Source organism: Calonectris borealis, chromosome 15, assembly GCF_964195595.1.
Source record: "Calonectris borealis chromosome 15, bCalBor7.hap1.2, whole genome shotgun sequence".
Taxonomy (NCBI): domain Eukaryota; kingdom Metazoa; phylum Chordata; class Aves; order Procellariiformes; family Procellariidae; genus Calonectris; species Calonectris borealis.
Window position 1 is genome coordinate 3,711,090 of NC_134326.1, and position 11,614 is coordinate 3,722,703.

The 11,614-nt window shown below is 48.1% G+C and overlaps 1 protein-coding gene across 3 annotated transcripts; it reads right to left on the reverse strand.

Annotated features, from left to right (window-relative positions):
• Positions 1-1,782: 1,782 nt before the first annotated feature.
• On the reverse strand, positions 1,783-11,408 carry PAIP2 (poly(A) binding protein interacting protein 2). 3 transcript variants are annotated; one of them, XM_075164044.1, is made up of 4 exons: positions 11,258-11,408; positions 6,745-6,904; positions 4,156-4,335; positions 1,783-2,873 (listed from the first exon to the last, which is right to left on the reverse strand). In XM_075164044.1, the coding sequence occupies exons 2-4, from the start codon at positions 6,880-6,882 to the stop codon at positions 2,808-2,810; spliced, it is 384 nt and encodes a 127-aa protein (XP_075020145.1). In that variant the 5' UTR covers positions 6,883-6,904; positions 11,258-11,408; the 3' UTR covers positions 1,783-2,807. The 3 variants fall into 3 exon arrangements, with proteins under 3 accessions (XP_075020145.1, XP_075020143.1, XP_075020144.1); XM_075164042.1 differs by lacking the exon at positions 11,258-11,408 and adding an exon at positions 7,282-7,777; XM_075164043.1 differs by lacking the exon at positions 11,258-11,408 and adding an exon at positions 7,641-7,759.
• Between the last annotated feature and the right edge of the window lie 206 nt (positions 11,409-11,614).

Genomic DNA, 11,614 nt, shown 5'->3' on the forward strand with positions numbered 1-11,614 from the left:
ACGAGCCCTCGGCAAACCCGTCCTGCCGCGGAGGGATGGGCGGCCGGCTCCAGCCCGGCCGCGCCGGGGAAGCGCTGCCTCGTGCACCGGTTGGTTTTCAGCAGCGGGCGCAGAAGGCAGCCGATGGCCTCATTGCAACGGAGTCGAGCTCATTTCTGGGCTTGGGTTCAGCACCAAAATCCAAAGGCGAAGGCAGCATTGCGTGGCCCTGTCACGGGCCGTCTGCGCTAGCGTGGTGGCACGGCCGCGCACTCGCTCCCCAGCGCAAGCGGGAAGAGCAGAAGTGAGAAAACCCACGGGTTGAGAGAACAGTTTTAATAAGTGAAGAGAGGAAGGGAAAAACCCACCAAAAAACCCCAAGTGATGCAAATGCAATCACTCGCCACCTCCCCCACACACAGCGACGCCCAGGCAGGCTCCGAGCAGCAGCAGAACCCCCCCGTCCTGCTGCCCCCGCTTTGCTGTCAAGCACGACGTTACGTGGTGCGCAATACCTGCCTCCCCTCCCAGTTCAGCCTACTCGCTGGGGCCGGCGCAAGAGAAAGCCCCGACGCTGTGCAAGCGCCGTTCAGCAACAGCCGGAACACCGGTGTGCCATCGGCTCCGTTGTAGTCGCACACCCCAAAGGCAGCGGGGCAGGGGCTGCGGTGGAGAAGGGCAGCTCCATCCCAGCAGAGACCACGGGGAAGCTCACCTCCTCCGCGCACCTCCCCGCGTTACGTAGTTGGCTGGGATACAGCAGGGAAAAAACCAAAGCAAAGAAACCAGAGCGTGGTCAGGCTGGCTGTTCCACAAGCAGCCTTCAGTCGCTCCGAGCTAATCGCAGCCGGGCTGGAGCCCCGGGAGCTCACCGACAAGCAACCGCTGCCAGCCGTGCAGGGGTTCTCTGCCGAAACTCCAGCTAAAAATAAGCCAGGGCACGGTAGCGTGTTATTTCCTGACCTCCTGTCTTCAGGTGCTCGAGTCTGAACCATCTCCAAGTCAGTGCAAACGCCAGAGTAGTTCTGCTGCTTCTAGGCAGGCCAGCAGATCTCAGAAGGTTAGGAAGCGGGAAGGGAACGCTCAGTAAGGAGCCCGGGATAATTGCGATTAGCATTTTGCAGAGCAACGGCAAAATGAGTTGGTCTGACTGAATTCCTCGGAGAGGTTCTTCCACCTGGAGCAAGACTGACGCAGCGATGTGGTGACGCTGTAGGCTAACAGCGGTGTAAAGGCTCCATCTCACTCCTCGTCTGCGGTACTGCATAATTTCTGAAGCGTCTCCATCTGGTTCACCCAGAGCTTAAAAAAACCGAAGATAAATAGCGAGGCTGGGCAAAGCGATGAAGCAAGGGTGGATCAGACCGGTATCCCAGGACTGCTGGAGGCCGCTCCCGTTTCCACCACGCAACTCACCCGCACCTCCTGCAGCTCCCTCAGGTCTACGGGACCGAGAGCAGCCCAGCTCCCACAGCCACCGAGCCAACGCCTCCGACAGCGCGCGCCAGCAGCGGCTTTATATAGCGCCATCAGCTCTGAACCGGGACCTCCCGTGCTGCCAGCGGCGGTGGAGCTGAACGGGGATTAGCAGCGGCGAGGGCAAAGGAAAATATGCCCAGGCAAGCGCATAAAGCGGGAGGAAAGAAATAAAAGAGCAGTCAGAGTCCAACCTCAGGCGCGTATTTTGGGCTATCGTGTTACAAAGGGCCTTACAGGCACCGTATCCGTAACGTCACCCCTTTCCTCTGCGCGCTGCCAAAGGGGTTTCCATGTGAGATGCATATTCATGAGACAGCCACCACATCAGTTCTACTATTATTTATTTTTTTAAATATTTTTGAAAAAATATAATTTTTTTACAATATTTTCAACTTAAACACTATTCACACTGAACACGTATGGCAGCTTAACCTACCCGAATATGAAGTTTAAGAAGCCAAAACTGTTCTAGCTTTATTAAAAGAAAAAAAAAAAAAGTTGTTGTGCTGTAGACTATTGTGTAGTGATGATTAAACAAAGCAAGGGAAAAGCACCACTCAAATCACTAATGCTAGGGTTTTCTTGGTTAAATCCAGCTATAATAAAGTTGTATGCTAAAAGTTACATAGGCAGTGCTATGTACGTGTCTGGGTTCTTGGAAGAAATTGTGATGAAACTCACATCTCCTTTAACATAATCAGGAAGTGAAAGGTTTCTAACATGATAACACACTGCAAAGTACAGGGAATTTCTTCCTTCCAAGCGCTCGGATGTTAGTTCAGTAGCTGAGATCTACGACTCTGTACAGGTCTGTAAAATTTCTGTTAAAGCTCATGCTGCTTAAAAGGAGCATGAAGTTTTTTAAGGGGAAAAATTAACATTAGTAACAATACTGATATTTCAAAGGAAAGTTAGCTAATTTGCATAACCATCAGATCTCCTTGCTTTCATTTTTAAGTTAAGGCATTATCAGGTGCAAACTAGCACCAGTTAACACGTCTTTAGTTAAAAACAGACCATCGGTAGCAAATTCCAAGTCCTATTTAAAAAGACAGAGTCTGCAGAAGGTTTTATAAACGTGGTACTTTGTCTCAACTTGACTGGTGCTTCTTACCTCACTGCCTCCTTTGCAGAGAGCCAGGGCCCAATTATGTTTCCATTAAACTTTTGACAGATTTACTTAATAACAGTCTCAGCACTTTTATTGAGCATGCAAGACTAACAAAACTTTGGCAATGCATAAGTGTAACACAGTGACAAGAAGAGAGAGCTTTTACAATTAAATCTTCTAATACTGGCTTCACAGTGTGGAAATTGTGCTACATCCACCAAGAGAGGGCCCAGTCTACTCAAATATTTAAGTACTTCACCCCAGGAACAAACTCCTTTGCGTTTGGATTCAGATTACTCTTGACCTGAGGAAGGGAAAAACAGAATTCTAGCTGAATCATTATTTTCACTTTACATTTTCAAGCTGAACACAATTCTAGGCAGACAGCATTAAGAACAGTTTACGGATTTAGAGTAACAGTCAGGCATACAATAGGGTTTTTGCACATCCCCAAAGTCTCTATGATCACTAGAAAAGCCCACTCCTCTGTGCTAGTACCCGAATCCTTCCTTAGCACCACCTGGACGTTTCAGTCAGATGAGGGCTCAGGGAATACGAAACAAGGAAACCACAGGCATGCTTCAAATACAGCAACTTCGCTTAATGCTGAAATAGCTTTTTCTGAAGTTGAGCTGTTAAAACGTGCCATGAGGTTTTTAGATCTTGCTTATTTAAGCAAGAGGAGACTTGTTCCAGAAACTTAAGCCACTGCTGGGAATTTAACGTATACGAGCACTGTATTGATTTTTTACATTTCTGTGTCTGTGACTACCCTGACCTCCCCACTTGGCAAGCTGCTGCTCTACAATGTCCTGCAGTTACAGGTGGGCAGCCAGCATTTTCAAAATGAGCTCTTTATCATAAAGAAATGGAGGATTAGGCTTTCGTGTTCTTAATTGAGTCTAAAACTGCTGCCTGCAGCTGCTTAAGCCTGGAAGAGCAGGGGTTTGCATCTGAATTTCACAGCAGTTGTGTGACCTGACGGTGTGGTTTATGTACTCTGTATCAGAAACTTCAGGGTTTGTTAGGGAAAGTATGTGCAGACTGCCCTTTCCTTTTAGTTAAGCTCTGGACAGAAGTCAAACAGAAAGAAAGAGGGAAATAATCATAGTTTAGCTGCTTTCCCCTTCCTTAGAATTTCTACAAAGAGATCTGCTATGGTTCGCACAATCCAAACCAGACCTTAGAACATGGCTCGTACCTACCCAACACGTAAGTGTTGACAGATGCTGCATTAAACTTTTGCAGTCCTGTGTCGAATGGCACTTCACATTGTGTGTGAAGTGCTTCGCTCACTGCCTTTCTCTCATAACATACTACGCGTACCCAAAGCCACTTGAATTTATGCCATGGGCTAGGAAAGGCACCATGTGGTTATGAAGAAAACCACTGAACAGGTCATGTCACTCCAGGAAATATCCCTTACCCAACCGTTCCACATTTCCCCCTCCACCATAGCCAGGCATGGTTTAAGAGTCTCTGGCCTAGGTGTAAAGGATTTTCCCTTGCCATTATCAGCAACAAAAATCAGCCTTGGACAAAGAGAGATGTCAAGCTTTAGAAATATGATGAGAAACTGAATTTACCACCAGATCCTCCAGTGATGAGCTGTCACTGATAACAAGGTCATTGAACTGGTCCTGGATTTGATCCATTGTTTGTGGGAGATCACGGGCTGGAATAAACCATTCGTGCTCCTCCTCTTCTTCCAGCATCTCCTGGAAACAGCGCTCAATAAATTCTTCTTCCCACAACTCCTCTTCGATCTATACAATGAGAAGAAACTGCTTCATCAACAAACTTATTCAGAGCTTGTGTCTTCACTCCAAGGTTTGTGCACCTAGCCGACCTTCTTTCTAGCTATGCCATAGGACTTCTAGCAGAACACCAGGCTCGTGCTGCAGGAAGGCAATCAGCTTTGATTTTTTAATGTAGAAAAGTGCTTTGTCCCAGGAACTTGGGCTGCAGTTAAAAGGGAATGGCCGGAGAACCCCCCAGCCCTAGCTGTTTCGTGTGCAGCTTGTTACGAGCTCAAGGAGAAGGAAAATGTCAGTTCCAAGTGAAAATTTCAGTTGTACCCACTAGTCTGGACTGAACTCACTGAAAGTATGAGGAAGGGAACCGGGGACACCACATGCAGCCAGGCACACTCCCTTGGAAAGTGTCCTGCAAGATTCTTGGGGAAAAAATAACCACTGCCTGTCACTTGGAACAGGGAACAAGCAGCATCTCCTCGGCTGTCGATTATGCCTTCACCCAATGTAGTTCTCCTAAGGAACTCCACATGCTCTCAGCAGTCGTTAAGAATGCTGACCTGCTGTACAATTCAACTGATGCAGAACTGACACGCATTGCAAAGATTAAAGGAAAGTTTTGCTTGGTTGTTCAGTAAACAAGCTTTGGAGGGAGTTCATCCTGACAAATTTTCCATGTCCTGCATCGCGGTACTCAAGAGTGGAAAGCAGGGAAATAGAAGCTGGTGTGAATGACTTGCCAGACATAAGGGAGCAGAAAAATGATTCAGGACAGATTTAAAAGTTCACTCGATGGAGGCTCAAACAAGTTTTCCTATCTAACCTTCACTCTGAAATCAAACACATACTTGGTCCTAAAGTGGAAATTCAGTTACATACCACAAATACCAAATCAAAAAAATTAATGCCAGAGTTCAGAATTCCTGTAAAATCTAGGTCCCCTGTGCTTGGGGCAAACACGCTCACCAGCTCACTCGGTGCTCAAGATGCACAGCTTTGGGGAACAGGGACTCCTCACCACAGGCTCTAAGGCACTGTCCAGACAATCCAAACCCCGCACGGAACACCGACTTAGTGATTTCCCCAGTAAAGCACTCCAGCAAGGACGCCGGTCTCCAATCAGTCCCGCCTGTGAGGCACCGTCTGCGACCTGCGTGCGGGTGAAAGGCAGCCGTGGGCACGCAGCCACAAGCTAGTATTACAGCAGGGGTTGCCCAGCTCCGGGTTTTTTGTTACACGGTTGTACACCTACAGGTGCCTCCAACGGCAGCTCCCGAAGTACTAAATAACGTTTAATTCCCCAGATGTCTTGAAATTAATATTGCCTGTTTCTATTTTCCAGCCCAAGCTTAACTCATTCAGGTTCCCACAGAGAGATGTGCCTGCAGCGGCAGGTGACCAGGTTGCGAACACAGCGTTCGCCTGCCTGAATAAGACCATTCTGCCCTCACGCTCCCGTCTTTCCTCATCTCCAAAAACGGAGCACATACCTGGAAAATAGTTTATTCACAGCACAACTCTCAGCTCCTTCCCCAAGAAATACACATCCCGTATGCTAACTACAGTACAGTCCCCAGCAGGAAAAACCCACCAAACAGGAAACGACACAGAGACCATCCTGGCATACGCACAAGAGAATTTAGATTTTGCGAGCAACCTGAATTTCAGATTAGCTTTGTGCCCAGCTGGCACCCTAAAGAGAGAGCAGCAGCATATCCTGTTTCAGAAGCTCAGACTTCAGCACAGCCATACTGTGCTGGAGTGCAGAGAAAGCAGCTACTTGAGTACAAAGATCAAGTTTTGACTAAAAAAGGGGCGGTGGAAAGAGGTAGGCTGTTCCCAGCCTCCACAGGAGAGAAAACTGTGTCCAGATGCAAGGTGAAAGATAAAGTTAAGGCTTCTTTCCAACCTGATTGCGAAGGCCAGCTGCAAGACACTGAAGTATTAAGCAACGAACAGGACTGTCACCCAACAGCTATGTCCACCAACTCCCTTGGGAACAACAGCCCTGTTGACGAGGCAGGTACGCACCCGGACACAGCCAGTTCACAACTACAACAGCCGGCGTGTTCGCACATGTAAAACCTCCGCAGCTCAGCAGCCTAGCAAGTCCCTTCCAAAGTGCCACACAGAGTCTGTCAACTATTTTTTTTTCTCCCCCTCAGAAGTAGGGAATCAATGGATGCATTAGAACATACCACACTTCCCATATTTTCCACCAAGATTACAGAAAATAGGCATTTATTGCTAGAGAAAGTGAGCTCTGTCTGCTCCCCCCTTTATTCCAGCAAGCCCATCCAAAAACCCTCTCTCTGAAGGATTCCCAGTCTTGTACCCCAGCTGCTAAGCCACAGCACCTCTCCCTTCAGCTAGAAAATGGTAAAGCACATCACAAAACATTTATAGAGGGAAATGACTTGCCTGCCTGTTAAATTCCTCTTCGTTCTCCATCCACATGTACTCCGCAAAGGGATTGTCATCTTCATGAGAATGACCATTTATAATCACATCTTCACTGATGATGCTTGGGCTAGTACTGCTGCGACTTGGATCTTTCATGGCTGCGTCTTTGATTTGAAGTCTGCAATTAAGAAATGCAGTAATTAAAGATATGCAGATTCACTCATCACCCTGCTTCTGCATAAGCCCGGCCCAAAAGCAGGCTGCACCTGTATTTGAAGGGTCCAGGTAGCCTTACCGTGACTGTAGCAGAGGAGCTCTGCTAATCGCAACGAGTAAAAGAGTATCAGAAATGCTGGTTCCATTATATCCAGTCGAGTGACAAATTAATTTCCCAAATTAAACCTCACCAAATCAGCAAATGCCAAGTACCAAAGCCAATGAAAAGTGACAGAAAAAAAACAGAAGCATGCATACTTGCCAGTAGGAAAGTATTTAAGGCAACATTCAAGAAACAAAAGGAAAATCTGTTTTGCAAAATACTTTTAAAGCTCCCACCTGACTTTCAACAAACTCCCCTGGAAATGCACTGCCAGTGTCCGTACTGTTTCAGAGGGGGTGGGCAACACTTCAGGGGAATTTCCAAGGATACCCATGGTAGGGGAAACTTCGCTGTGACTTTTAGCCTACCCAAATTCAGTTACGGGATGTTCTATGTGATCGCATGAACTAACTTACACGGCCGTTTCACCGCTGGGAAACCTCGCAAGCGAGGCAGAAACCATTACGCGCAGATTCCTCGCAGAGCCAAGTTGGCTCAACAGCTCTTACAGCTACTTCATTAGCGAAAGCCCACTGATTGGGAAGCCTCAGGAAAAGACAACATCGTAAGGCACTGGAGGACGGTACGTGCTTGCCTCTCATCCCGCTTCATTAATATGGATTGAGTCACGCCTGGAGAGCGCTCAGCATTTCTGCGTGTCCACGATATGCGATATCGCAACGTAACGTCCCGAACTCAAGGAATGAAGGCACAGTTGGCAAGCATGTTCTGTCCACCTAATCACAATCAAAAGCAGGACAAAACCTAAATTTGGTCTCAATCCTTGTGATAAGAACGGTATTGCAGCCTTTCCGTCAGGCTTGTAAGCCTGAGTGAAGCTTGTTACTCCAAGTTCAGAGACCCAAGTCTGCTCACAGCCTAGGTTCTAACTGAAAATCTTATTTGTGTTGTAAAGCAAATGAGACAATGCTGCTGTTTTTCCTATACCATGCTCAAGCGCAGATACCAATACTGGAAAAGCTGAGAATTTTTAGATACTAATACTGGCAGTGTTAATTTTTTTTTTAAACAGCATACAAAGCATGTGAGGCAATGAGTTAAAAAAAATAATCAAACTTGAATGTTTTTCTCATGCTAAAAATTTGCAACAAAATGATGCAGCAGTGAGTGAAAATATTTTTATTTTATTCTCAAATCAATGTTTTAGCTCATTGTCTACATATCAAAAATAACTTATTCAGAGAAGAGGGTATCAAAATATAGCCTCCGTTGTTATTAGAGTACAAGGGCTTATCATGTAGCAGCTCAAATTTTCTCTTTATATTTCACTTGGTCCTATTATCTATGGAATTAATGCAAGTTTTAGTTCAAAATGTATTGTTGATAACACCAGGTCAAAGGCTTGTCATATCCAAATGATCAATTAAGAAAAGCACAAAGAAAAAGGAACTTGCCTGGTTTGCTCTATTCAAGGTTTTTAAATCAAAGGCAAACCCAAGTACGGAAGTCACTTTAGCTTCCTAGGAAGTACAACAAATGAGACCAGAACCCGGGTATTCTAGCAAGAGAAAACAGGTTCTTTTTGATGTTCTTTCAAAACAAACCTGCAAAGGATTACTGGCAGCATTTAACATAAAACAGGAAAAGACAGTGCATTTAACACTCCAATTCAAGCTTGAAATTGCATTAAGCAACTTCAGCTGTTCACAAGCTAACAAACAGGATGGGCTAAAAGAAATAAAAGACCTCAGAGTCTAAAAGCCTAATTTCTTCTCTCGCTCGCTCTCTTTTTTTTTTTTTTTTTTAAACTGACAAGTGTTTTCACCTTTTCTTTTGTGGACCGAATCTTGATATTAATATTCCACTGGGCTTTCTGCACACCAACAATTTACACTACAGGTGCATTAGCAGTTTAAAGTACTCAAATCAAATTCCAGGCAACTTCTACTGCACCCAGATAAGTCCATAAAGGTAAAAAAAATTTAAAAAACAAAACCAAAACCAAAAATCCTTCTTGTTTGTGTAAAAGCCTGAAAGGTTAATTTGTTGAATCATGGACTAGTTTTCCAATTTCTTAAGTGTTCCCGTAGAACACAATCTATTTGCTTCAGGAGGGAGGGAAGAGAAGTTCAGTGTTTCACGTTTGGACCAAAACAACTTTTTCCATTATTGCCCAAGGACGATGTGGACGATTATCTTCAAGAAAGATCCAAGGCTCAACCTCAACTTCATCTGATGAAGCCCTAAGTCCGCTAATGTTTTCCCACAGGAAAACATGTCAACAAACACTTATCCTGCATGAACAGTTAGGAAGCCCCAGGCCAGTCCCTTACTCACAGCACTCCTTGTAATTTGATTTTCTGCAACTTGTAATAAAATATACTTATAGGTAGCTTTCCATTTCGCCGTTTCAAGATACAAACCAGTTGGCTTTCTGTGCCCACTGGCGAGGACAAGATTAGTCTCGTTTCGCCGGTATTAGAGACGCGTATTTTAGTCATGAGCTACAGGCAATTCTGAGGAGGAGAGCCAAATGCCACTTTAGTCTTGCAAAAAGCCACAATCTAAGGGGGCTGCTGCAGAAAACAAGCCACAGCGACAGGCTACACTACCGTCGTGAATAAAAATAACAGATTTTCCATCTGGGAGTAGGTGGAAAGCAGAGGATCTCAAAGCTCCTTACACTAGAACAGGAAACAGAACATTAGTAGTGCCAAGGAACAGAAAATATGGAGAATTCTGCCACAGGGCATGATTGGAGATCCAGCCCCAAATTATTCTGGGATTTTGGCAGGGGTTCTACAGGAAGAACAGTGTAAGTGCATAAGGAAAGGCACTAAAAAATAGGATTTTTATCTTAGGAATGAAGTCAGAAATTAAAAATCCTGTTACAACAGGACTTTCAGTTGAGTCAAAGTGTTTTCTGTATGAAGCGTGGAACTTGTTACTCCAGAACATCATTAAGGTCCATTAATTTACCTGTTTCTCTGAATTTTGCGGCATTTAAAGTAATGAAGAGCCCTAGACCAACCATCATTAAAATTCAAAGCTTTGTGATTGAAGATTTTGCATTTAAACCCCAATCACAAAAGAAGATTATCTACCGCCTACTTCGGAAGATAAGGTCAACGGGCCTAATTCCATAGAGCAAAACCAGGCCCTTACCCTTGATTAAAAGAAAAAAAAAAGAGAAAAAAAAATAAGATATTTGCTTTAAGCATCCAAAAGCAACACAGCACAGCAAGCAGCATGTTAGGATTTTAGCATAAGCTGCAGTTTAAGCAAAGCTGGTTTAGTGCAGCAGGGAGTGCTTTGTACTTCTGCAGAAGACGGTGTTATTTGTTTATTAACTAGCGATTACTCCTGTGAGTCAGGAGCACCGGCCAACTTTCTTGTCATCTAATTAGATTAGCAAGTGGCAGTTATCACGTAAACTGATTATACTCCGTATAATAAATAGGTTTCTTAATCAAATTCATGAGGGATGCTAATGCTATCTGATCTAAACACTTCAAAGCGTTGCACTGGAGTTTACTTAAAAACAGCCGACTCATTTACACAGCACGCCAGCACCGAGACTTCAAAAAAAAGCTGGCTGTCAGGAGCGGAGCCCGGCAGAGCCGAGCAGCCCCGCGGGAGCGGGCAGGCCCGTCGGCTAAGGAGCGCCCTCGCAGGGGGTAGGGTCTGCTCCCCGAGACGCCCTGCTCGGAGCCGATGTTTTCAGCAACAGCCAGCGCCGACGCCCGCGGAGCCGCTTCGCTCCAGCGGGAACCGGGCGAACCTGCCAGGAGAACCTGCTCGGCTCCGCCGCTCGCTCTGCGGCGATACCATCTCGGTTACGGAGGCGGGGCGGGCTCTACCCCTCCCGGGGGCGGCCGCCCCCTCGCCTCGGCGATAAACACCCGGGAAGGGCAGCCCCCCAGCTCCCGGCGCGGGCGGCTCCAGCCCGGCCCCCCCCCGCCCCCGCTTTGTTCGCCCACAAGGGCCGCCCCCGCGGCGGGGGTTCCGTCCCGGCAGGCCCCGCGCCGCCGGAGCGCCCCCCCCCACCCGCTCCGCAGGACCCGGATGGAGCTGGAGACAATGCAGACGGCGCCACGGGCCGGCCCCGCCGCGCAGGCTCCGCCACCACGGGGGAGGGGGGGGGGGGCACCGCCCGGCGCTGCCTCAGGGGAGGGGGCGGCTCCCCCCGCCCCCCCCGGCGGCGGCGGCGGCGGCGGCCCGGGGCTGCGCGCCCCACCCGCGCCGCCTCACCTGCGCGCAGAGGGAAGGGCCGCGGGTGCGCACGCCGGCTCCGAGCTGCTCCGCCGCCGCCTCGTCCCCCGCTCGCTCCCGGCTCCGCTCCGCGCCCGCCGCCCCGCTCCCCTCCCTGCGCCGCAGACCGCCGGACGTGAGATCACTTCCGCTACCTGCGTGACCTCGTAGGCCCCGCCCCCTTCTCCCCCGGAAGCAGCGGCGGCGGGCGCGGCGCGCCCGGCCGGCAGCCTTGGCGGGGAGGCGGCGCGCTGCATGCCGGGACGCGCAGGCTTTCCACCAGCTCGGCCCGCGCGGCATGCCGGGAGTTGTAGTTCGGACGGGCTGCCATTTCGCGCTGTGGCGGCGGCGCGGCGC

Bases quoted from the DNA above. Each gene is read 5' to 3' on its own strand.
- PAIP2 (XM_075164042.1), bottom strand. From the start codon at position 7,379: ATGGGTATCCTTGGAAATTCCCCTGAAGTGTTGCCCACCCCCTCTGAA. The intron at 6,905-7,281 runs GTGGGAGCTTTA...TCTTAATTGCAG, and splicing joins GGGAGTTTGTTGAAAGTCAG to ACTTCAAATCAAAGACGCAG. The intron at 4,336-6,744 runs GCAAGTCATTTC...CTCATTGTATAG, and splicing joins AAGAGGAATTTAACAGGCAG to ATCGAAGAGGAGTTGTGGGA.